The 27,647-nt window shown below is 35.5% G+C and overlaps 1 protein-coding gene across 5 annotated transcripts in view; it reads left to right on the forward strand.

Moving 5' to 3' along the window:
- Positions 1-27,647, forward strand: part of Cdh18 (cadherin 18) — an 814,309-nt gene that overhangs the window by 726,186 nt on the left and 60,476 nt on the right. For all 5 annotated transcript variants that reach the window (XM_017795255.1, XM_017795257.2, XM_017795256.1 and 2 more), the window contains exons 7-8: positions 8,402-8,655; positions 17,513-17,649. In XM_017795255.1, coding sequence (XP_017650744.1) covers positions 8,402-8,655; positions 17,513-17,649 — 391 coding nt within the window. The remainder of the gene's footprint in view (positions 1-8,401; positions 8,656-17,512; positions 17,650-27,647) is intronic.

Consider the following 27,647-nt stretch of genomic DNA (forward strand, 5'->3'; position numbering starts at 1 on the left):
ATTCTTCAATTGTCTGGTAGAATTCTGCTGTAAATCCATCTGGTCCTAGGCTTTTTTATTAGGGAGGTTTTGTATTACTGTTTCAATTTCCTTTATGTTATGGGTCTGTTTAAGGTGTTAATCTCTTCTTGGTTTAGTTTTGGGGGTTCCCATGCTCTTAGATACCCATCCATTTCATTTAGGTTTTCAAATTTAGTAGCATATATGTTTTTAAAGTATTCCTTAAAATGTTCTGGATGTTTGTGGTGTCTATTGTGATGTTTCCCCTTTCATCTCTGATGTTATTGATTTTGAGTTACTCTTTCTTTCTTTTGGTTAACTAGTCAAGGGGTCCTGTCAATCTTGTTTATCTTTTTAAAGAACCAGCTCTTGGATTCGTTGATTCTTTGTATTGTTTTCTTTATTTCTATTTCATTAATTTCTGCTCTGATTTTTGTTATTTCTTCTTGTCTTCTGGGTTTGTGTTTCATTTGTTGTTGCTTTTCAAATGTTTTGCAATGTTAAGTCATTTATTTGTGTTCTTTCTGATATTTTTAATGTAGGCTCTTAGAATTATTAACTTCCCTCTAAGAACTGCTTTCAATGTGTCCCAGAGGTTTTGTTGTGTTGTTCTTTTCATTTAGTTCCAGGAATACTTTTATTTCTTTCTTAATTTCTCCTTTGATCCATTCATCATTCAGGAGTGTGTTGTTTAATCTCCATGTGTTCATATAGTTACTAGTGTTTCTTTCAGTGTTGATTTTAATCTTTACATCATTGTGGTCTTATAGAATGCATTGAATTATTTCAATCTTTTTGTATTTGTTGAGGTTTATTTTGTGCCCCAGCATATGGTCAATTTTGGTAAGGTTCCATGGGGTGCTGGGTAGAAATCATATTCTTTGGTGCTTGGGTAGAATATTCACTGGATGTCTGTTAGGTCCATTTGATATATGGTATTGTTTAATTCAGATTTCTCTTTGTTAATTTTCTGTCCTGTAGACCTATCTAATAGAGACAATGTGGGAATGAAGTCCCCTACAATTAATGAATTGGGATTAATCTGGGTCTTAATGTCCTGTACTAATATTTTTATGAAGTTGGGTGCACCAGAGTTTGGTGAATATATGTTGATGATTGTAATATCTTCTTGATTTATTGTTCCTTCAATCAGAATAAAGTGGCCCTCTTTATCTCTTCTTAGTTTTAGTTTAAAGTGTATTTTATCAGATATTAAAATTGCAATGCCTGCTTTTTTTTTAGTACAATTCTCTTGGTATATTTTTTCCCATCTTTTCACCTTAAGGTAGCATCTGTCCTTGAAAGTGAGATAAGTTTCTTGCAGACAACAAAAAGATTGGTTTTGTTTCTTAATCCATTCGATTATTCTATGCCTTTCGACTGGGGAGTTCAGTCCATTGATATTTAAAGGTATTAATGAAAGATGTGTATTGAATCTTGTCATTTTTATTTCTGTTCACATTCTTAATATAGCTGGGTATTTCCATAATTATATCTTCATTGAGTTTCTTTCTATAACCCCTTGGGTGCAGTTGTTCTGTTCTTCAGCTCTTTGTATTGCTTCAAGAATTCTCTGAAGGGCTGGTTTGTGGATATGAATTCTTTCAGCCTATTTATGTCATAGAAAAATTTTCTTTCCCCTTCGACTATAATAGACATTTTGGCTGGGTAAAGTAATCTGGGTTGGCATCTGTGGTCATTTAGAACTGAGAATTCTTTGGTCCAGGCTCTCTGGCTTTCATAGTTTGCACTGAAAAGTCAGCTGTATTCATTTACGTCCAGGACATAATCTGCTTACCATAGTTTGCTTCTGTCTCTCTAAAATTCATTTCTGTCTCATGCCTAGAACACCTATCTCCATGTAAATGCTTCTATCAACCTCAGTGTAGTACAAGGTCAGTATAAAGTTCCAAATCTTGTCTAAATCTTATCATCTAAATCAGGTATGGCTGAAGTTCTGAGTATCTTCCATCTGAGGGCAGACATTTATCTGTTGACCCATAAACAGAAAATAAACCATCCACATGCAAACTCCCCTGCTTCGACATTCATAGACTAGTAGTTATCATTACTGTCATTCTGACATGAAGAAAATGTAACGAATAAAGGAGTTTCCAAACCATAGAAAATTCATTTGATTTCAAGCAGTGAAGATAACCTTCTTGGGTCTAGTTGATTCTTTGAGCCTGTACTTTGCAGTCTAATGCCACAGTTTAGTGCTTACAATTCCTGAAATATTTTTGTCTTGAATCTTTATTACCCACAGCAGCCATGTTGAGGTTTCTGAAAAAAAAATGTTTGACTTCTCTTGCTAGTTGTTGAATTACAGTGTCAATAGAATGACTTGCCACCAAGTGGTAGTTACCTTCACCAAAATACCTGATTAGACGCAGAACTAGAAAGAGGGAGCAACACATTCTCTGTTAAGGTCCTTAGAGGGACTAGATGAATTTTTACCTTAATAATGAAAAGAGAATGATCACATGGTGTTTTCATATTTGACTCTAAGGATTTCTACATGTGTTTTTACCAATGTGATGTGTTTCTTGGATACAACAGATTATTAGATCTAGTTTTCTGGTGTATGTATTTGTTTATTTCAATATTTATATATTTATTTAGTGTGTATGTCTGCATTTGGGCCGGTGCCAAGGCATGTGTGTGGAGTACAGAGGACATCTTGCTGTAATCACTTCTGTGCTTCTATCACATGGGTTCCAGGGATGAAAATAAGGTCCATAAGCTTTACCAGTTGAGCCCTCTTGCCATAGAATGAGGAATTTTTAAAAATCTCACTTCATCTAGATTCTTCATTTTTTATTTATTTACTCATATATTTTTTGTTTTATTGTATACCTCAGTGGTATAGCATTTACTTAGCTTCTACAGAGTTCAATCCCCAGTAAGAGAATAAATAACTATATAAATAAATAATATTTGCAGAGTTTGGACTACAGTTGAATTTTATACTGAGAATTGAGCATAAAGAAATCCTGTAAAAAAATCAACTAAAGGAAAACAAAAATTCAAAGAAACATTGTGATACTGCTCTTGAAATATTTCTCCCTAAACACTAACCTATCTGTTTTGATTTCTGGCAACACGTTTCCCTTCTGCTTAGGTAATTCTCCTACTAAACACAAGTGAAAAGGCAGTATTGTAGTCTTCAGAAACAGGAAACATTTCGTAGCTCTACAATTTTGTGAAGTGTAATAAATTACATTCAAACAGTAACACTATCTAACACCAAATATCTTAGAGAAGAAAATCTATAAATAATAATGAACAAATTGCAAAGAACTCAGGTTCATTTTTATAGTTTTCTATCTCAAAAAAAATCCCACCACATTTTCTACAGTTCCTTCTTTAGCTGTGATGCCAAACAGTTGTTCAATTTGAATGATTGTCAGATTCCAATCTTAAACAGCTGTGAATGTGTATGTAGTTGATGTTACAAAACACAGCTATGATAGAGCTGTACTTACTATCAGTAATCATGGGCTCTACAACTCACTTATCATCATTAATGTTTTAGAATAATTCATTCCTGTTTCTTGTGTTTTGGGGGACTTTCTTCATTTGTTTGCTTGTTTTGGGGTTATTTATTTATTTATTTATTTATTATGGTTGTTTTGAGACAGGGTCTCTCTGTAGCAACAGTTGGTCTTTTTTGAGGCCGGGTCTCTCTCTAGCCCCAGCTGGCCTGTAACTTATATGTAGACCATGATGTTTTCAATCTCACAGAGATCTGCCTTCTTCCCTAGTGCTGGGATTAAAAGTGTGTAGCTTTAACTATGCCTGGCTTGTTTCTTATGTTTTAAGCAGAAACAAGGTGTTTTGTGTTTTATAAACTTCTATATATTTCAGGTTATTTGCTTTCTGTGTTTTCCCCCCCTCAGTACCATTTTCTCCTTAAAATAAGTGAATTGACAAATAGATTTTACTTTCCTAATACTATGAGAGATTGTTTTTAGTTTAAAAATGATTTTGCTTACATGAGGCATGGTGGCATACTCCTTTAATCCTAGCCCTCAGGAGGCAGAGGTAGGGGATATCTGTGAGATAGAGCCCAGCCTGGTCCACATAGTGACTGCCAGGCATGCTTTTACAAGGGAGACCCTGTTAAAAAAATTGCTTGTAGCTAAGGAATGATAAGCTCCACAGTTGGAATTCTAAATGGGTTCCAAAAAGTTAAAAATTAGTAGAAAATTAATGAAGACTTCTTGGAAATGTGTAGGTGATGGGTAAATTGTGCCCCTTTACCACAGCTACAGTATAGGCAAATATGATTATATTATCATATACAGGTCTATAATATTATTGTTGTAATAAAAACATATAACACACATTCTGTTGAATACCTAATTGTGAACTATTCAAAATAAACAAATGATTATATTTCCTCCACGTTTTTGTATAGGTGAAATTCAGTCTCACAAATTTCTGTTCAGAAATGATGCTGTTAAAATGTTACCATTTGTAGTAACTTATCTGTTTTTAAATTCCTGACCCAACCTGAAATAATCATCTTCTTCCTTTGTGGCTACAGATGGTCCCTATCCATCCATCTGTCAGCCTTGGAAAACTGGTCTCCCACAGTGATTTTCTCTCCCTGGAGGTAGTTAAACTTATATTAGAGGATCATCAACATGAAGCCATGTGTCCACATGAACAACCTGCACCTTAGCATTAGGCGGGCAGCATTAAGACATGTGATATCCAATTTGCCAAAGACATCTGCTACATAATGGGTGGTCTATCTTCATGTATGCACAGCTTGAGAGAAACCTCTGAACAAAGTACATGTAGCCAAATTTCCCTCTGCAAATGTCAATGAGTCAGAAGAAAGTAGAATCCTATAGCCATGAATGAGTAGAGATGGGTCCTTTAAAATCAGTGTTATTGTGAGAGTATATATGCTAAGTATCACTAGCAAAGTCAATATACCTTGGATTATATACTGAGAAGAACTCTGGTATTGTAAAAACCTAGCATATACAGTAGGTTGACTCAAAAGTTATCATAGACATTGATCTTCAGTAAATATGGAACATTAAAGGCTTCTGCTTTGCTAGTGACTTATCTAAATACTGACAGTCAAGCTCTAAAAGCCAGAAGCACATTATCCTTCCACCCAATTCTTGATTGGCAGCAATTGTTCACATTTTTAGGACAGTTTATTTAAATTTAATAGGGTTTATATAACAAAGACAGATTCTCGTTTATTCATTTAAAAGAGTGAAATCTAGGGGAGAAAATGTTTAATACCTAAGTTCTGATAGAGTTTATATCTTCCTGAATGAAAAGAGTTATTACTTATGTTCAGAATTCATTTTAGGTTCATTCATTCTGAATTAATGAACCATGTACTGAAGAGTTAATTAACCCTTCATTAAAATATATAAATGTAAAGTGAATAAGATTTTCACAATGTGTACATATATTAGCATTACATATGGTCAATTTTTGAGGAATTGCATTTTTAGGAATTTTTATTACTTTTAACTCATTTTAAAAATCCGTAGAAGGACAGGAGTGGCCCAGCTTTCCTATTTTTCCCCACTGTGATACCAAAAGCTTTCCAGGCTGTTGGACCTACTTGAAACAAAATAGTGTTTCACCTTCTGTGTTATATTCATACCCTAAGAAGTCCAATTTCTAAGACAACCAAGAAGTGATAGAAGCAATAAACATTATTAGTGCAGGGAATTCCCTTTATGAGATTTCCATAAAGACATTTCCTGATACCATCTCCTCTCTGTGTTGAATGGAACACATTTAATTCCCAAAAGCCATGTGCTACAGTGGAATTCTCATTATGACAGAAGTTGGAAGTGGAGTTTGGAGGAATATAACAGGTCTGGATAGTAGATCAATTATGAATGGAACTAGTTACTTCATAATAGAGAAACAATCAATGTTTTCTTCTCCAAAATCTGTGTATATCAGAAAGAGGCAATTTTCTAAACTGGAAGTTAAACTGGACAGCAGATCTGCCGGTACTGGTGTTGAACACCCAAGCCCCTGGAAATGGGACAGGGTCAGGTTCCCTGCTAAATCAAAGTGTCTATGTTGCTCTATCCAAGCAACCAAAAGCAACTAGGACATTGGTCTTTAGGGTAAAGGAGAATATCATAACCTCTTTAGAAAGAGTAATTCTAATTGGATCTTACTAAGAAAAAAGGGCTGGAGTATTGAAGCAAGTTAGTGACAAACCAGGGGCAGCAACAGAGATGAAGTATTTCTGTGAACTTTCTCTCACAGGTGATTTTCAATGAATATTTGAACAGGTTCAAGCTAAAAGATCATCTATACTAATGTCTCCTTCAAAAGCTTTTATACCGCTAAAACTAAATCGAAGTCCATTTTGACTTCCAGATTCAAATGCAGATGTAAATGATGCATCACGTTTAGCACTGAATAGTTCTTAACAAAAAGTTTCTTCATCTTGGAGACAGTTCCTAGCTATTCAACATGCATAACTTTAGCAGCTTATATCTCTCTCTTAATGTTCAAAAGATTCAATAAGTCTTAAAGGACTTGATAGAAAATGTTAAGTATTTTCTTATTACTTTGTAGCCCACAATATACCTTGTATTCTTTGGATGAAAACATGGATTTGAATCATTGTGGGTGAAATCAAATTCATGATGCTGACTTTTTTTTTTGTCTCTTTTGAGACAGGGTCCCCCTGTAACCCCAGCTGTCCTGGAACTCACTATGTAGACCAGGCTGGCCTCGAACTCACAAAGACCCGCCTGCCACTGCCTCTCAAGTGCTGGGATTAAAGGCATGCGCCCACCACACTGGCCTATTGACCTCTTTTTTAAAAAAATAATTTTCACTTATTAACCAGGCTGGTCGAACTCACAAAGACCCGCCTGCCACTGCCTCCTCAGTGCTGGGTTTAAAGGTGTATGGCACCAAGCCTGGTGATGCTTTTTATATTTTTAAAAATTTGTTTATTTATATTTGTTTGTTTGTTTTGAGACAGGGCCCCCTTGTAGCCACAGCTGGCCTGGAAAGCACTCTATAGACCAGGCTGGACTTGATCTCAAAGGGATCCTCCTTCCTTTGCTTCCTGGGTGCTAGGATTCAAGGCATGGGCCACCATACCCATCTACAGACATGTATTTTATTTTAACAAAAGTGCAGGTGAGAAAGGCAAAAAAGTAAAAGACAAATGAGATAACATCAAAATGTGTAATTTCTACATAGCCAAAAAACACAATGAACAGAGTGAGAAGACCGTTCAAATGATAAATCTGACAAGGGACAGACGAAGAGCTCAATTCTAAAGAAGTCAAATAAGAAGCAAAATCAAGTGATGATTTCCTTAAAATGAGGAAAGAGTTATGTCACTATCTCTCAAACTACAGAATTAGTCAGCCCCAGTTTGCCAGAACTCACAGCAATCCACCTGCCTCTGTCTCTGGGATGCTGGGATTAAAAGCATAGGCCTCCATGCCCACCTTTGTGTAGGTTTTTGAATAAAATATTTTGGAAATAATAAGGAATGAGACCTTGTCATTTATCGTACCTCAGATAGGTATGTTTATCATCACATTAAGTGAAATGAGCCAGATAAAAGAAACCAAGTACCGCTTTATGTCATTCAATTGCAGCTATGGAAATGTGGAGTCCAAAGATCAGTGCTGCTGACATTGTTTAAAAAAAGGTTAAATGAGAGGGGTTATTAGGGAGGAACTTAATAATTTGTTATAAGATATATTTAGAAGAAACTAGATTTTATACACCATTCCAGAAAATTGATATTTAATGATATTACATGGTCTTGGGGGTTATTAAAAGCACTAGAAGATACAAATAACTATTTGAGATGTTAAGTAGCCTAAATATCTTGAGTTGTTTATGATAAATTATATGAATGAATTTCATTCCAATATCAAAATGTACCACATGAATGTGTCTAATTTTGAAAAAATAAAAACAATTAAATTTTAAATGTCAATAATTTAAGATAAATCACTTAAGTATAAAATATTTTTGTTATTGTTCTTAAATGTAAAATATTTTTTATTTCAAATGTTTAAAAACTTAACAGCAGACATTTATAGATTACGAATGTAATAGTTATTGAGAGTGAGTGTGGGAACTTGTAAGAGTCTCCAAAAATAATATTGTAATATTTTTTCCTGAGGAGATTTTATTTCTACATCTGATTTTTACTATAGTTAGGGTTATGTAAATTAATGATAAATTGAACCTATAGTTGCTATTAATCTGTTTTAGATATCATGATTCAGAAAAAAATGTTATAATTAGCTTTTAACTAAAGGTAAAAAGACTTATCTCCTTTTCTTTCCAAAAATAGGAAAATGCTTGCACCTTTGAGAAATATGAAGGATATAACATTGATGATCTTATTCATCTTCTACAGCCACTGAACTATGAGAAAAAAAAGTCATACACACTCAACATAGAGGGAGCAAATACACATCTCGACTTCCGCTTTTCCCACTTGGGACCTTTTAAGGATGCTACGATGCTGAAGATCATTGTTGGAGATGTGGATGAGCCGCCTCTCTTTTCGATGCCTTCTTATGTCATGGAAGTCTATGAAAATGCCAAGATTGGGACAATTGTTGGCACTGTTTTGGCACAAGACCCTGACAGTGCTAACAGCTTAGTAAGGTATGGTGCTCGGGATCTTCCAGATGTGTGAAGGTTTCTATTGTCTCTCACAGTAATTTAATGGGAATTTAAATAATAGCTGATTATTTTATTTTCAAATGGTTTTTCTATTATAATTAGACTATAATGATAATTATTTTCTGATTAAATTATCAGATAGATTTTGGCCAAATTAAGAATATATGCAAGCTTGGGGACTAAAAAGATATCTCAGGGATTAAGAGTAATTGCTTCTCTTATAGAGGACCAGAGTTCAATACCCAGTACCCACATAGTGGCTCACAATTACCTGCAACTCCATTTCCAGAGATCTGATGCCCTCTTCTGGCCTCTGCAGACATGGCATACATGTGGTGTACTTATATACATGCAGGCAATCATTCATATGCATAAAACAACTTAAACAAAAAGAACATATGAAAGGTTCTAGGGAGATGAGTTAATCGATAATGTCCTTGTGATGCAAGAGCCTGAGTTTGGATCACAAGAATTCATTTAGATCTTGGATGGGTTTTGTAGTTTGCCTGTAATGCCAGCTGTCTGAAGGCAGAGACAGGTAATCCCTTTTCACTGAGCTCTGGGTCAAAGGAGAGACATGACCTCAATGAATAAGGTAGACAGTGTTCAAGGAAGACTCCTAATGCCAATATCAGGTCTGCATACACACATGCATATATGTACACATGCACTCATACTCACATGGACACCCACCCACACATAAGAGACCATGAATGTACACAAATGAGCACTGCATTCAACTACACATGAAAAAAATGAAAAACATATTATGAAAGCTATTGCCATGAATATATTGGGAATCACAGAGATTAATGTTTTTCTTTTGATGTTGTCGAGGGTTTCAGGAAGAGGTACATTGTCTCCAAAGATCAAAGAATTAAAAGTAAGTAAGGAAATATTATCAGGAGTTGGAAAGTCTTTTCAGATCCACTAGATGATACTGGGGAAAGTGGGGACCGCTCCTGAGGTTCTTAGTCTCATTAATAAAATAATTCAGAATGGACTCAAATGGAAGCTCCAGGACAATTATTAGAATTTAAAATAAAATCTCAAGGGCAGGCATGCTGTAAATCTCACAGCTCCTATGAAAGGGTGATGACAAGCCAGGATTGAGGTCACCCACGTGATCATAGGCCACAGGAGTAGGACTACTTTAAAGAGGTAGGAAGCATAAAGCAACAGAGAGTCAAAACATAATTGGGCTTTGGCCAGCACCAGAAAGAAAAAGAAGAAAAGAAAAAGAAATGTCTATGCCTTTCTGAGAAGGGACTCAGAAAGCTGGGCAGCCCAGCCAACCTTGAGGGTTTCATAAAGACTGAACTAGGGGTTAGGAACTTTGGAACAGAAAAGTACATTTTCTTAGGATAAAACTTCCTCCCTAAGGGGGGGTCCCCAAGCCAGGCCCTTGACTTACTCAACTGAATTAATTCTGAAGGAAGGAGACAAGGGCATGTGTACTCCTACAAGTAGATACCATTTTCTACTATAACGTCTTGACTTAATGAATTATCAGAACTTCCTGAGGAAACTGTATAAATGATAGTAAACTAGAGAATCATTTATTACTTGGTAATAAGAAAAGCATATAGAGTACAAAAAAGTAAAATTTGAGGCTAGTGCTGATCCCGAAGGGATGCCTGGTTTCTAGTCCCACTATGTTACCTAGATTATCATCGATCAATTATCTGTAAAAGATGAAGCCTAAAATCTAAAATCAGAGTTATCATGAGGCTAGCACCAAATAGAATTTCCTGAATCTAGCAGTCATTCACGAAATGCTAACATCTTCAAGGAACTCTAGAACACTAAGAGGCTAGATTCAGAAGACAGAGGACCATTTTATCTCTATCAATTTGAGTGACATTTGTTGTCCTCAAATTCCTAATGCTTAAAAAAGAAATTAGTATGCAATAAAAATATGACAATAGAATTATCATACATTAAAATGAAGGGTTTACCACATTGCCAAGTCCCTAAGTGCTTCTGATAGTTTAATGTTGTACTGTTATCTAATAAGAATAATTATTATTTTCTTGCTCAAACAGAAAGGGTTTCTTCTGTCTCATGACAAAATCAAAAGAACTGCAGAGATGTATATGAACTAGTTTGTGAATGACCTCCAAAGCTATAGAAAGTTTGAGATCGTCACCAACTTGTTTGCCCATAAAGCTTTCATTCCTCTACTAGCCTTTGTTTTTAAACTTTCTGTTTGACAGTTTCATACATTTACATAAACCATTTTGATTGGTTTCAGCTCCTAGTCCCCTTTCTCACCCTCCTCCCTCACCCACTGAAACTCTTCTTCCCAGAAGTCCTGCACCTATTTTCAATTCTTTTTTGTGTAACCTAGTGAGTTTAATTAAAGCTTCCTGCCCTGCTGTAGGTGGGAAGTCTGTTCACTGGAGCAAGAACAATCACCTGTGACCAAACCCCTGAAGAAAATTACACTCTCTACCCAACCATCTTTAGGCTACTACATCACAGTGTTTTGTCAGTATCTATTAACCTAAATATTCCATTTGATTTTCTAAAAACATGCTTGTTTCAATTTTACTTTAAGGGACTCATTCACAAAGAGAAGCAACTTCTGTGCATAAAGATACATGTTCAACATTTTTTGCTCTTGCTGTGACAAGAAGCTATTGCACTGGCAGATGTGTCCTAAAGCAAGATGCACTACATTGCATTCCCACAGTCCTGTAGCAGAGAAAGCTGAAGGTGAGAGTGCCCGCTCTCCAGGTTCTGCTGAGGGCCTGCTTTCCAGTTTACAACAGTTGTCTTCTCACTCTGACCTCATTGGTCAAAGAAGAAAGAAAGAAACAAACATCTCTCCTTTATCTCTTTTTACAAGATTATAAATGCTATCATGAGTTCACCAGTTTTTAAGCTTTGGAGAGATTTTATTTTATTTCTTTTTCCTTTTTTTAAATTTCAAATGTTTTACTTTTTAAAATTAGCACACAAGATATTAGATTTCATTTTGGCATTTCCAAACAAAATGCATTTTACTGATTATCCTTTCCCTTCATCAGTTTGGCCTCTAAATGAAATTGTCATGGATTATTTGGCTTATCAATAACATAAATTAATTTCTCTTAGTTCTCTATCAGGGTCCCAGAATGGCATTGTTGTGTTGAGGCGTCCCTGATGCATTACTGACAACTCATATCCTCATGTGTTCAAAAGAGAGTAGCTGTTTCTTTTCCTGAAAGATCACTTATCCCTCTGTGATAGTTACAGTCTTACAACCTAACATCTCTCTAAGACCCTGCCTATGCACTTTGATAGATAGATGTGTCCAGAATTTAGCAGCAGGATGATACTGGTTAGCAGAGCTACCAAGAAGGGATCAGAATACCCCTGCTATAAGTTCCAATGACAAAGAATTCTCTGGCCTCAAATATCATTTAGCCTGAGGCTAAGAAACTCTGATACAAAAGAAGACAAATTGGTTGATATATCAAAAATTCTCATGAAAATTAATTTAAAAGAACTTCCTGGGACATATAGGTCAGTAAGAATAGCTCTGGTATATCTCTGTCCTGTGAATGTTTCAGTGTCCACGTTTCAGTCAGGAACTTAAGTTATTTGTGTGGGTAATTTATTGTCTCCTGACATTTCTAATTACCTTAGCAGTCACACCATATAATTGGAAACATTAACTGAGTGCTTACAATATTCTCCTAGCTGTTGTATAGAAATGATTGATATGATACATTGTCTTCAAATGCTAATATGTTTATTATCATATTCTTTATTCTAATGCTCTGTGCTCATTCAAAGATTAATGAGTTTGCTAGAGTTGTCTTTAAACAATTAGGAACTACAAAGCTGCTGTTTACATAATATTTGTTTCTGATTTTTTAACAAAATGTATGATTCATATGAAACTCTAGGTGCAGGCAATGAATAAGAAAAAGAAAAAAAGAGAGAGAGGCACACAAAAGTGAGCCACATACCATCCCCTTCACAGGGATCAGATAGCTGTAATAAAGAAAAGTACAGTGAGAAGCTCTACCTTGAAATGTGCCAGAACACGGCAATTACCTCCACATTTGCAGAACATGTAATAAAAGGGAGCTGGGATCTTACCAGCACTTGTGAAAATCTGCTTGACTTTATTCTTTTGTATTACAGGTGATTAGATCTTTCATTTTTTTATAGGATGCCATATCAAGGTTTTTTTGTTTTTTTTTTTCTGTTCAAAATAATGTGTGCAATTTATAGGAAGATAATCATCACCTTTCGTTAAAAAAATATATAAAAAAAAGGAGCTGGGATCTTACCAGCACTTGTGAAAATCTGCTTGACTTTATTCTTTTGTATTACAGGTGATTAGATCTTTCATTTTTTTATAGGATGCCATATCACAAGGTTTTTGTTTTTTTTTTTCTGTTCAAAATAATGTGTGCAATTTATAGGAAGATAATCATCACCTTTCGTTAAAAAAATATATAAAATTAAAGGTTGGTGGTTTACAGGCACTAAGAAGATCAGTGGTTTGAGCAACCTCTATTTACCTTGCTAGCATAATACAGGTAGAATGCGATTTCAGAAATACAAACCTATTTTTATCAGTTGATCAAATAAATACTTTTGATGTTGTTCCCTAAAGTTTTTGACATCTGTCAAATAATCTATTAATGACTCATATTTACTCATAAACAAATATTCAGGAATTTAACTATTTCAAAAGGTTGAATAATAAAAGTTTAGATTTGTAATGTAAACTCATTCTGCTTTATTTAATCTTCAACCAGTTTTCAAAGCACCGCATAACGCTTCTTTTATATTTCGGCTAGTGAAAATAACACAAGTATCTTTCTGTTCCTAAAAGTTGTATTTAAATTACAAGGACAATAAAGGAATGTTTTAAATGACCAGGAAGCCAATGATGAGTGTTACTGACTGGAAATAGTGTTTGTACAGGTTTATATATACCCAAAATAGTGTCAAGAACACAGAGTCTTGCCAGTTAAAACTGCTTACTCAAGAATAAAACTGACAATATGTGAGATCTATCCATATTGCAAAGATAATAATGTACATTACAAGATTTGAAAAGGGAAATGGAAATTATTGGAGTCACTATCTTGAATAATTCTAGAAGGTAAATTTACATAAATTGCTGTATACCAAAAACTTCACATCCTTCCACATCCATTTACAATCTGAGGTTTCCTAGACCCTTAGTAGGCAAATGCAGCCAGCATGTTCACTACATCCTCTCTGGTGTGTTTAGTTTCTTATAAGTTTCTGAAATAATCACCTCATTTAAAATGCAGGCAAGAGGGAGTTCTTCCCTAACTGTCGATGTTACAACAGCATGTGGTTTCAAAATAATGATGTGGTAGTATTGGCCACATTCAAGAAGCTGAATGAAAAAACAAACAAAACGAAAATTGAGAAGAATAATTGATGCATAGCTTTGAAAAGAAAGATGAACTGTCAACAAATATATTGCAAAACATATTCACATTTCAAATGTTATCTAACATATAAATGAGTTTTAATTGATAAATTTGTATAGCCGTTCATCTCCCTGACAATTGGATAATTTTTATGTTTCTTTCAAGGCAATCCTAAATATGCCTTAATTGAAACTGTGCCAGAATTTCTTAGTAGAAAAGGGATAATTCATCAGAACCGTTTAGTGAGAAATAAGCACAGAGACAAATGAAGGCTCTTGTCTAAAGCCAGAGATTCTTGCCTTTAGCCTGCATCTTGTTAAGTTTAATATTACATTTGTCTAATAGAAGCACACAGATTAATGACTATACTTTATAATATCATGTACATATGATACTTGAGAATTTAAGAGGCCTAGTGATGACTATAGTATTACTATTTTTTCATGGATAATTGAGTATATCTCCAGACTAGATGTGCTGAATCACTGGATCCAAGTAAGTCAAGCAACTAATGGTAGAGATGAAACATTGTGACCATACTTCCTGTGCTTTGTAGGCAACCTCTAAGCCTCTGAATAGGGCAATAATTTCTAATACATATACATAGTTCACATTTTATCAGACACTAAAGTAGAATGGGAGACTTGTCATATGAAAAATGATGGTTTTAGTTTGTTTAAAATGATTATATTCTGGATGCATGTCTTCAGTCATAAATTTCATAGCCAAATCTGAAAGGAACTTAAAAAAATCAGAGTCATACAGCAGATGTTTTACTTTCAGTTGATCTAAGGAGAAAGTCAATTTCCATACTGTTCCATGAGTTTTACATTCATTAAACTTTTTTCCACCACTCTTAATCAATAAAACAATATAGTTACAGAGGGAAGAAATCTCAATGATTTTTCCACACTTGCAGGTGTATCTGAACATATCTGAAGGATAGAAACTGAGAGAGACACTCTATGTTTTTATATTTTGAGCTACTAAAGCATTTAAAAATGCATCAGTGTTGAAGTAGATTTTAAATACATGTTTGAAATCAATTTATCTTGCTGAAATCTACAAAATATATTGGATCAAGTTACTGCCTAGTCTGAATGAAAATTTGTTACTAAAATGAAAGATAGCATTCAAATGTACTTTAAGATGACAATCATCTTCAGACTGTGCCTACATTTTCAGATGGAAATTGAGCAACAAGTGGAGAACTAGGTAGTTTGTTTAAGGTAGCATTTGTTGAAAAAAATATTGAATAATGGTAACCATTACTGATATTGACTATTTATTACACTTATAACTTGTCAGCCTGTATCTTCATCTGTGAATGCTAATTTGAATAAATGTTGCCCTTATTTTGATGATTTAAACTTTTTCATGTTCACACAGCTTGAAATATACTTACTAGAAGTATTTAATAGTGCATATATTGACTGTCAGAACAAGAAGTTGTAAGGGCATGTAATATAATTCATATTTAGATATCAGAATAGAAAGCTGGAAGATTTCTTGCTGGAAAAGGAATAGAAGAATTTCTCTATTCATATTAAATAGATAAGGATTGCATTGGAGATTGTTTCAATTAGAGTGTTTTATGGACTACTAGGCAAACAGCAACTAGCACAAAGTTTAATTGCACTTTCTTTACTCTACAGTTAGAATGATTACAAAGACCCAGCCGAAGACATCTTGATAATTGGTAAATTATTTGAAGTAGCATTCAGCATAGCATGCAAGTTTTGTAAACATCATGACCAAATACGGGAAAAAAAAAAGCAAAGAGGAATTATTTATGGTTACAGTTTTAAAAGGGCTCACCCCATGTGCACTTAGCTCAGGGTTTCTAGACTCAGTATGAGGTGGAAAATAATCATGGTAAGATCATGTATCAGAGGAGCTTCTATATAGTGGACATCAACCAGTGAAAATAGGGCATGGGGAGACCAGGTAAGATAATGACCTCATGCTTCAGAAATTAATGCCTCTAACTAAACCCCACATTCCACTTTTCACAGCTTCCCAATAGGGACACAATATTACTGCAAGCCCACCAAGGCATTAACCCAGAGATTAGTTCAGAATCTTCAGGCCTCAAGACATCCATATTGGTATACACACACTTGTACATTACTAATCTCTTAGTGATTCTCAATACAGTGACGCTGATAGTGAAGATTACACATCATATATAGACAATACTTTGATGCTTATTTTACAGTGATATCATGAGTAGATAATAGTGACAGAGTCAAAACGTTGTGTTACAATCTTCATATGACAGTAGTCCTGATCTGTCTTAAGATTTCCCTCTCACATTAGCTCATTAGCCTGCACGCGCCTATGGTCCAAAGTGTTTATCAAATAATCTTTAGGACACAGGTTTGTTTTTAATTTTTCCCACTTTGAAGCTGATAACAAAAGATGAACCTTAATCAATGATAATTGTATTATACTGAATGTTATTTCAAAAATGTTTGAGTTCATTGGAACACTGTAAGAATTATAAATTTACTGGTTCTTTTTTCAATATTCATCTATTTCTCAATTAATGAAAAAAACAGTGCACTGAATAATGCACATGAACATACTGACTATTTCAAATAACTCAAGATGTTTACTTAATTTCAAATTTGTACTTAGGTTCCTCCTATTTCACACGTTCTTCCCACAGCACTGGTCATGCGTTAGCAACTGGTTGTGGGTTTCAGTTGTCGATTAAGTTCTTCATAGCTGTAAGTAATATGGAAAAAAATACTGGAGGACCTCTCAGTAGGAGGGAACTCATGGTTGGCACTGTAAACATGGTCAAATACACATAACTGGAATGGTCAAAGATCCTAGAGGAAGAACTGCTTTTGCCATATCCCTAGACCAACCTATTTCTTAATATATTCTAAATATGTATCCTCCATATGTACATATATATAGAGAGAGAGACATTTGTACCTCTTAACACTCATTGAAAAAAATTTGCAACATATGGAGACTATTACAGAATTTTTTTCTGTAATTTGAATGGAGGGATGGGTCTTGGATGCAAAGGGTATAATATATCAAAAACAATAAAATAATAAAATAAAATTTAAAAAATTTATGTGCATGAATATATTTCCTGCATGTATGAAAGTGTATCCATGTCATACACTGCCCACCATAGTGTTGGACTCTATGGAACTGGAGTTACAGACAGTTGTGAGCCACCGTGGGGGTCCTGGCAACTGAACCCAGGTCCTCTGCAAGAGCAGCCAGTGCTCTTAACCACTGAATAATTTCTCCAGCCCCTGCAATCTTGTTCTTAAGAGTCAAATATAGAAATTTAAAACATAGTTGATTATTTTAATGTATTTGATTTAATACCTCCCTTTATTACATTATATTCTCCTCATTATAGCACATCAATAAAGAATATTGCCTTTTGTTTCTTTCAGATACTTTATCAACCACAATGCTGAAGAGGACAGATTTTTCAACATTGATCCCAATACTGGAACCATTAAGACTACAAAAGTACTTGACAGAGAAGAAACACCCTGGTATAATATCACAGTGACTGCTTCAGAAAACGGTAAACAGGTGTATTTACATATGCTGGGGAACAATGCCACTGTGTGTTAAGTCTCATGCAAAGACTTCCTGGCCAGCAAGGTGCTCAGTAGTGTTTTTCTGGCCCAATCTAGCAGAATTACAGAACATGTTAGACCCATAACAATTGGATGCAGTAAATAAACTTTAAGGTTCTTTCACTTTAATCACAGTGTACAGGCAGAAATTTTACATCAAGAATTATTATCCTCATCCTTGAGGCATGAGTGATTTTCATCTTAATTGAATGTTTTTGTTTTCCATGTACTTATAGTTTACACATACCACCAACTCTTTACATCAAGGATACTTTATATGTGGCAGTTCAGAAAAAGAAATTGAACATTTGTAATTGCCCTTGTGAAATCAATATGGTATCCTTGCTTCAGTAAGCACTTGTAAAATTTACAGTGAAAGAAATACTCAGGAAATTCAGCTTCAGGTCTAAGGCCACTCTAAGAAAAGCTTCTGACAAAAACCCAAGATAATCATCCAGGGTATTGCACTATTGCAAACACCTAAATTTAAAATTAAATAATGCAAATATTAGAGTTTCCAAAATAGTGAATCTTATTATCAAAATAAAATAGAATAAAGCTCTTAAAAATGAGATCAATTTCATACTATTAGTCTTTATTAGGAAATTAGAAGATTATGAACTAACACCAGTTTAGAATTGAAGACAGAAAAAAACCCACAAAACTTTGAGAGCTATTTCATTATATTTATGTCAAAACCATAAATATATTTGACTGTAGGAATATTTCATAATGAAAAATGATATGGCATGAAATGTGGTAAGACTTTCATTTCTTCCAAATATTCAGTGTCCAAAACATTTAAACATGTGCATTTAGACATAATTGACACAGAATATAGTCATCCTTTTAAAGTATATTATTCAGTTGTTCCTCCATTATCACAAGGAATATTAAAACATTTTCATTCTTCCTGTAGACTAAGGAACACCAATGATAAGCCTTCTGTCTCTCTAGATTTGGTTATTTCTGGTATTTCTTTTCATTCTTTAAAGTTGCTCTGTTGCATGGATTTGGCACTTTTCATTTATCTCTTGTTTCTGGTAGAATTTAGAACTGTTGTACATTTTGCTTGCTATAAACAATGCTGTTGTTCATATTAACTCAGAAATGGTTTGGTTGCCTGTTTCTATTTCATGAAATCTTGAGAATATTCTTAGGATCTAGAATTCCTGGACATTTGGTAATGCCATGCTTAAATCATTTTGATTAACTGCCAGATTATTTTACAAAGAGTAAGATTTCACATTCCTTTTGGTTTTTTATTCTGTTTTGTTGTGTTTTGTTTCTTTTCTATTTTCTTTTTTAATTGAGCTTTTAATAACATTTCCTACTTACATCTAGACCCTCCCCATCCATGCCCTCCCCCACGAACCCTATGCACTCTGCCATACATTCTGAGTCTATTCATTCAAGTGTTTGTATGCAAAGGGTCTTCAGTGTAAATGTGTCCACTGGAGTCTAGTCAGACCATTCAGGGGTCATGTGTAAGTCATACTCTCCCTCACCCAGCAGCAACCAGTATCAAAGAGTTCTCGATCTAGTGCTGACCCATCACCTATTTCTCACCTCTCTTTTGGTCCCTTGTTTAATTTAGCTGACATGGGTCCTGCTTTGGATGCTGCATGTGCACATGAGCAAGCCTCCATTGGCCTCAAAGCCTCCACTTCATGTGTTCGTGAACCAGCCCTGGCTCTTCCAATCTTTCTGTGTCCTCTTCCACAATAGTCCCTGAGCCATGGGTGGGTGAGGTTCCATGTAGGAGTCCCATCCTTTACTCTACAGTCCCTTATTCTCCAAAATTTGTCCAGTTGAGGCCTTCTGTGTGTATCACACTCTGATGTACATGGATGCTTCACTGGTGAGAGTTAAGGGGTACATTAGCCCTCTCTCTAACCCTTATTTCTCTATGTTCTGTGAACCTTGGTTGGAGAGATTCAACTGCAGATGTGTCACCTAGTACTGGGCATCTCCCAGGTATATGTTCTCTATGCCTGACCAGGTGTGCAACTCTGCAGTAGCCTCCATCTGTTGCAAAAAGAAGTTTCCTTTATGAGTGATGTAGGGCAAGTTATTCCCTCTAAGAGAGGTCTCTTTTATCACACACTGCATTCCCGACCAAGCAGCCCCTAGGTATATATATGCATTAATGTTCAGACACTCTACATGCATTTCTCATAAAGTTTCTAGGGCATTACATTTCCCTCTAGGTTTCTTAGCCTCCCAAGCTTCACTCATCCCTATTCTTTGTTCCCTCATCTGGCCTCTCTCCCTTCTTAGTCATAGTGCTCCCATTATTCCCACCCTCCCAATTCCTCCCGACTCCTGGACTCTTGCCATCTTTCCATTCCTGACTTCCTTTGCTATCCCATACTGTGATCCCTTGAATGTCCCTCCTTATTCTCCTTACTGCCGATTACTCACACTTTTTCCACCTCCTTCAAGTAGCATCTGTTCCCTACTATCTCCCTTTCAGGTTTTTTCTTTTCCTTTACTTCCATGTATCCTTCGCCTTTACCTGGCTCCTGGTGTTACTTCAGAATTTACATACTCACATATAAGGGATTGGTGCTGCAATCCACAAATGAGGGAGAACGCTTTTTTTGCATGTGTTACTTCACCTAGTAAAACACTCTCCATCCATTTACCTGCAAATTTCATAATTTCATCTTTTCTTACTGCTGAGTAGAACTCCTCTGAGTAGATAGACCACATTTTCATCAACCATTTGTCAACTGAGGGACATTAAGTTGTTTCCACTTCTTAGCTATTGTGAAGAGAGCAGCAGCAAACATGGATGTACAGGTATCTCTACAGTACGATGAGTCCTTTGGGTATATACCAAGGAGTGGTATCACTGGATAACACTGTAGGTTCATTTGTAGTTTTGTGAGGGTTCACCACACTGCTTTCCACAGTGGTTCCACAAGTTTGCATTCCCACCAGCAGTGAATGAGCGGTCCTCTTTCTCCACATCCTCTCCAGTATTTGGAGTTTTTTGTTCTCTTGATCTTGGCCAATCTGACTGGGGTAAGATGAAATCTTAGAGTGCTTTTGATTTGCATTTCTCTCATTACTAAGAATGTTGAGGATTTTTTAAGATGCTCCTATTTTTATTGGGTTGTTTATCTTGTTATTTCTTTCTTTTTTGAGTTCTTTGGCTACTCTGGATATTAATCTTCTGTTGAATGTGTATCTGGTGAAGATTTTCTCCCACTCAGTGGGTTTCCTCTTTCTTTACTTAGTTCTTTCTTTCACTGTAAACAAAGTTTGTAGTTTCATGAGGTCCCACTTGTTAACTGTTGACCTTAGTGCTTGAGCAGCTGTTATCTGGTTTAAAATGACCTTTCCAATGCCTCTATCTTGGAGGGTGCTGCCCATGCTGTCTTCTAGCAGTTCCAAGTTTCACATTTTAAATTGAGGTCTTTGATCAATTTGGAGTTCTCTATTGTACAGGGTGAAAGATAAGGGTCAAGTTTCATTTTTCTGCAAGTGGAGATCCAGTTATATCAACACCACTTGTCGAAGATGCTATCTTTCCTTCTTAGCACCTTTGTCAAATATCATGTGGCTGAGATTATATGAACTCATGTTTGGGTCTTCTATTGTGTTCCATTGATCTATGTGTCTGGTCTTCTGACAGTACCATGCTGTGTTTATGAGTATAACTCTGTAATATAATCTGAGATCTGGTGTGGTGATCCCCCCAGCCTTGTTCTTTTTGCCCAAGATTGTTTTGGCTATCCAAGAACTTCAGTGATTCCATATGAGTTTTAGGATTATTTTCTCAAGCTCTGTGTAGAATGTCATGGGTATTTTGATTGGGATTGCATTGAATTGATAAATTGCATTTATTAAGATGGTCATTTTCATAATATTGATTCTACCAATCCATGACAATATTAGGTCTTTCCATCTCCTAGTGTCTTCCTCTATCTCTTTCTTTAGAATTTTGAAATTTTCATTGAAGAGATAATCTAATGTCTTTGATTAACTTTATTCTTAAATACTTTTTGAGGCTATTGAGAATGGGAGGATTTGCTCTAGTGCTTTTTCTGATTGCTTGTTATTGGTATATAGAAAGGCTACTGATTTTTGTAAGTTGATTTTGTATCCTGCCGCTTTAGCGAAAGCATTAATGAATTCTAACAGTTTTCTCATGGAATTTTTGGGATCTCCTATGTATAATATCATCTGCAAATAGTGATAATTTGACCTCTTCTTTTCCAATTGGTACTCCTTTAGCATCTCTTGTCTTATTACTCTAGCAAGGGTTTCAAGCACTATATTGAAAAGGAGTGGAGATAGTGGACAGCCTTATCTGGTTCCTGATTTTAATTGGAATGCTTCTGTTTTTCTTCATTTAGGATGATGTTGGCTTTGGGTTTGTTGTGTACAGCTTTAATTATGTTGAGGTATGTTCTTGCCAGACCCACTCCTTCTAGGACTTTTAACATGAATGCATGTTTGATTTTGTCAAATGCCTTTTCTGCATCTACTGAGATGACCACGTGGTTTTTGTCTTTTAAGTTTTGTTACATTTGTTAACTTAACGAATGTTGAACCATCCCTGCATCTCTGGTATAAAGCCAACTTGATCATGGTGGATGATCTTTTTGATGTGTGCTTGTATTCAGTGTGCAAGTATTTTGTTGAGTATCTTTGTATCTGTGTTCATCAAAATATGTGTCTGTAGTTTTCTTTTTTTGTTGTATCTTTTCCTGGTTTGGCCATTAAAGTGATACTGGCTTCATAGGAGCTTGGGAGTTCTCCCTCTGTTTCTATCTTTTTGAATAATTTAAGCAGTATTGGTTGTAGATTTTATTTGAATGTCTGGTAGAATTCTGCTGTGAATCCATTTGGGCATGGGCTTTTTTCAGTTGGGAGGTTTTGTGTTATTGTTTCAGTTTCCCTAAATTCTTGCAAATTGTAGGATTTCAAGTTCTAGTTCTGTCATTCTCAGTCCTGCCTGCCTTCTCCCCTCATCACAGCACTGCTGAGGGTGTGAATCAATGCACTTGTGTGTTCTTACCTATTAGTCTTTGTTACAGCTCATTTAATCCACAGCAATCTTTTTTTTATTATTCTGTAGGTTTTACATGTTCTTTTTACATACATAAAATATATTTTGATTATTCTCTTCTCCAGTTCTCCCCCTAACTCCTCCCATATCTTAACTCCCCCACCCCTCTCAAATTCACCCCCACCCTCAAGTTTTATAATCTAGAGTCCAGTTTTTATTATCCATATGCTCATGTGTGTGGACCCATCCCCACAAGTAATTCCACACTTAAAGAAAACGGACTCTCACAGAAGGCATCAACAGCTAATAATTCCCTAGATAGAGGCAGTGGCTCATGAGACCTCTCTACTCCAGGAGAGAATGTAGACTGACTGACTTGATTTTGCAGAGGTCTTATTCAGGGCACACAGTTCCTGTGAGCTCATGAGTGCAGCAGCCTTCCAGGTACAGAAGACAGTGTTTCACTTTGATGCGTCCCAAACTCTGACTTTTAAAATCAGTTCTCTCACACTTCTGTTTTGATTATATTTTCACTATGGTATTGAAAAGACATTCACTATTTACTTTAAACTGATGTTATAAAGAACACATGAGTATGTTCATAAAATATAATTCTAGGTAATTTTTGTTTTCTTGATCTCCAGACTAGGTGTGAAATTGTGTGTTTTCAGGCTCTGACAGATATTTCAATATTAAATAATATTAAAAATCAGGTGAAAACAGAGGAATTAGTGTACTGAAATATCTACAGAGGAATGATGAAATCATTGATCAGATCTTGTGAAGAATCAAACTGTCAGCATTTAGATAAGATACTCTTCTTTAATTCAGACTCACTATATAAGCGCCAATAACATTCGTGTCAAGTAAAATCAACTTATAAATACACATGAGATTAGGAATATCAAAAAAAAATCTATATCATTTGCAGTCATTACCAAAGAAAATGTCCACTTTTGCTAAATTAACATCTTAATTATTTATTTATGAGATTTCTTTTTACTATTTGCTATTATTTCTTATAGGAATAGAGTTAACACATATCAACTAAGTAAAATAGTTCAGTAAATTGTAACTTTCTGAATTTTATAGTTGGCAATAAAAAAGCCTTAGAGACCCATTCAGTGAGCATTACTGAAATATAATTTAATCCTAATCATAAACAGGTGTACAGAAAGATCAAGCATTAGTTAAGGTTTTATAATCATGCTGGGAGATTGCTTTTAGAAAAGTACACAGTTGCACCAGTTGCTTAGTCTAAATATCTGTCAGTATCGGCAGACACTCACTCATCGTTATGAGCCTTAAACTGAACATCAGCCACATGAGCAAAACATGTTTGGCTGAGAAACATAGGTACTAATTTTTCTAACACCATTTCTGAAAATCTTATCAATGTAACAGTTTCAGCAGAGTGGATTATTCTGTAGAATTTTTAATGGTTAATTTTAAAGCACTTTACAGTAGCAACTGAATATGTTTTAGGAACTAGACAAATAACTGTGGTAGTTTAAGCTCTCTGAGGATCAGCAACTATTTCATGGAGAGTATGATGCATGCATTCAGTGGTGGAGAGAAGACTGAGCTAAATTTGTCTGCCTTACCGCACAGAAACTTCCAGATCTACGTGAGATCAAATATTTTGATATTCAAAACCCTATCATGGTGACACATACAGTTAATGATCACAGTGTGCTTTGTCAGTCATACTGTGATTGTCATAAGTTGAGATTTATCAATTTCTGAATCTAAACCTAATAAATATATGCATCTCCTTTATTAATTTTACTTTGACATATTCATATGTTTTAGTACATTCTGATTACTCTCCCTCCTCTTTCATTTATTTTCCTCTCATCTCTGTCACACCCCACCTTACTTTACTACCAGTCCTTTTTCCAGAGTCACGACATTTGTTTCTGTTCTGTGACCTATTAGGCTCAACCAGGACCATCTGAAAGGCAATTAGATTAGAATTATACATTCGAACCCAGTGGGGATACCTATGGGTACACAAATAAAACAATGACTCCTCCTCACCCTGAATCTCTAAGTAGCAAACAAGTCAACATCCGGGAATGGGAATTCCTAAGCCTTTTCTACATCCCTGCTTGACTGATGAGGTTGCCAGTATTGTGCATTCACAGTGCTGGCAGCTGTGGCTGATGTGAGTTCCTAGTTAAAGTGGCTGTGGTTCACCTACAAGATGGCATTTCCCAGCCATCCATATCTTCCTCATCTTCTGTGTAACATTTTGAATCATGTTAAATGCCGTATCCTGTCTCATGACCAAGCCAATCTATTGACCTTCAGATGTCTAAGAGAAGGGTCTTGGCTTTTTCAAATTGAAACCAGTGGTTCTCACACCGGTGTTTTGAAATAGAATAATGCAGACTTTCTGTCTCTATCCTGAATTAATATATCAAATTCTGTACAGACACTGCCCTGCAGGCATAGTTGCACGTTAGCCCTTGTCTTTCTCTTGCATGCATTAGTCAAATCACCATTGTAATAAATGGTTATAGTGAGAATGTACAGTAAAGAAACTGTATCCAATGAAGAATAGATTTAAATCAGAACTCTCTTACAAATCTTATAAACCAACACACAAGAGCACACACACACACACACACACACACACACACCCTTAATAAAAGTCCATGAAGTAAATTCAATGTAAGAGGATATGGATTTTCTTTAAAAAACTATCAGACCAGCATAGACTCATGTTAATATCTGAAATACATGTGTCATATTTTAGTCATGTTCTTAATTATTAATCTTTTCATTTCTTAAGGATCACTGCATTTTATTCTGATTTTTCAGTCATTTATCTTTGAAAACTGTTCATTGTTACAAATCTTGGAAACTTTTCTCAACTTCTTGGGGAATTTTACAGCTTCCCTTCTCTGTGCTCTAACTTCCTGAGTGATGAGTACAGCCAGCTTCTACCACATTTTGTGTCTACATTTCTTTCTGTTTCTATTATATCGATGCCATTTCAAATTTAATAAACAAGTCTAATTAATTTTGTTCATTATTTTATTCAAAAATTCTTAATGAATTTCTTAGCATATAGAACTTGATAAGTAAAAAAATGTTTAAGTACATGAGTACTTATTTTTAGTTTTTAAGAATTTCATACACAGGTACAGTATTTACAGAATATCTACCCTCCTCTTTCCCCTTCAGTTCTTCTCAAGTTACCTCCCTCACTGCCAACTTCCTGACATCTTTAATTATTCAATGAGTCCATTTAGTGGTGCTTAGATGAGATGCACATACAACTAGGACTGACCACTTGGGTTTGGATAACCTATCAGGGAACGCATTATTGGACAGAACTCACTCTTCCTCTCACAGCAGACATTAACTGACATAGCTCTTCACCTAGAGGGTGGGACCTTGTGAAAGCTCCCATACATATTGGCACATCAACTGGTACTGACAATGTGTGGGTCTTGTTTAGGAAACCATAATGTTGAGATATTATGGGTGAAGCTTCCTTGACTATCGTGGCAAAGTATTCCTAATCATGCAATCAGGGTACATTGATGTGGCATTTATTACCTATATTGTGGTCTGCTTTAATATAGAAACAGCCTGACTTTTAAACACCCATAAGGCTAAGAGTGCACCCACGTGCTGAGCATTATGTTCTTTTGGATGTCTCTTAGAACAGTACTATGGAGCCAAGACTTTGCTCATTCTTTATTGAAACAGTATCTCCAGCCCGAAATGGGGAGGTAGAAGTCAGAATCCACCCTTATCTTTCAGAAAATCTTGCCCTCTGATCCCTAGGCCTAAAATATCACACACCCTTAATTCTCTCCTTTGCAATGAAAAAAGCGTGCTCCTTATAGTGCTTTGCTATGCGTGCATATCCAGATTCATACACAATATTACACTATCTTGAGAGGAGGACCAGGAGGCAGGCGTATATGTCCAGTTTGTTACATTATAAACAGTAACTTTTTGATTGCAAGGTTAAGTAAAATTATTTACTTGAGATTATGTCTATATTGTAGCAGTCATTTCTGCACTTTTATATTGGAGGTAACCAATAGCTCTCTACTTGGACTTAAGACCCCATCAATATGCATGGTACTATAAACCTAGCCAAATATCAGGGGCTGAAGAGGTCACAGTAAAGGAGAATCTAATGCCACTTCCCTAAAACAGTATATTTTCTGTTTTCCAAATATTTATAGCAACAGATAAAAACTCATAAAAAAGTACATAAAATATCTGAACATAAGTTCATGTTTATATCTGAAGGCTATATAAACAGAAATATGAATATGCCAGAGAGGAGAAACCTCCTTTCAAGTTGTTATCCCCCCCCTCTCTGGCACTATTTCTTCCCCTTTATCCCCACGGTCCCTTATATGCCCTTCACTTCTCCCTTACCAGTTGAATGCTCACATTTTACCCATTTTCAATATTCATTAAATAACCCTCTTTTTGAAACAATAGAGATAGTTTGTTGTGCCAGCCACTGTGGTTATTAGGGTTTACAGCTGGATTGGACCATTGATTATTTTTCCTCTTGTCAGCTTGCATAGTATCCTCCAGAACTATGAGGTCTAGTCTTCAGGGAATAGCTTCCAGGTCAGTTCCAGCTTCACTGCTCCAAGTTATGTGTCTGAAGTATGTCCTTTCTTGAGCAATAGGGTTTTACCTTCAAGTTCTGGGAAGTAATAAAGGGCTGTGGCAATATCTGTGTTATTTAGGGAGTCTCCTGGATTACCCTGATTAACAACTTGAAGGGTGGTTTCTCCTGTCTCACATTGTATTTCTGGTTATATAGCCTTCAGATATAAACATGCACTTATGTTCAGATATTTTATGCACAATTTTCAGGGATTTTTTTTGAGTAATACATTCCTTCTGACTTTTCATAGCACCTGTTTTATTTTT

Source organism: Nannospalax galili, unplaced genomic scaffold (assembly GCF_000622305.1).
Source record: "Nannospalax galili isolate Female #2095 unplaced genomic scaffold, S.galili_v1.0 scaffold207, whole genome shotgun sequence".
Taxonomy (NCBI): domain Eukaryota; kingdom Metazoa; phylum Chordata; class Mammalia; order Rodentia; family Spalacidae; genus Nannospalax; species Nannospalax galili.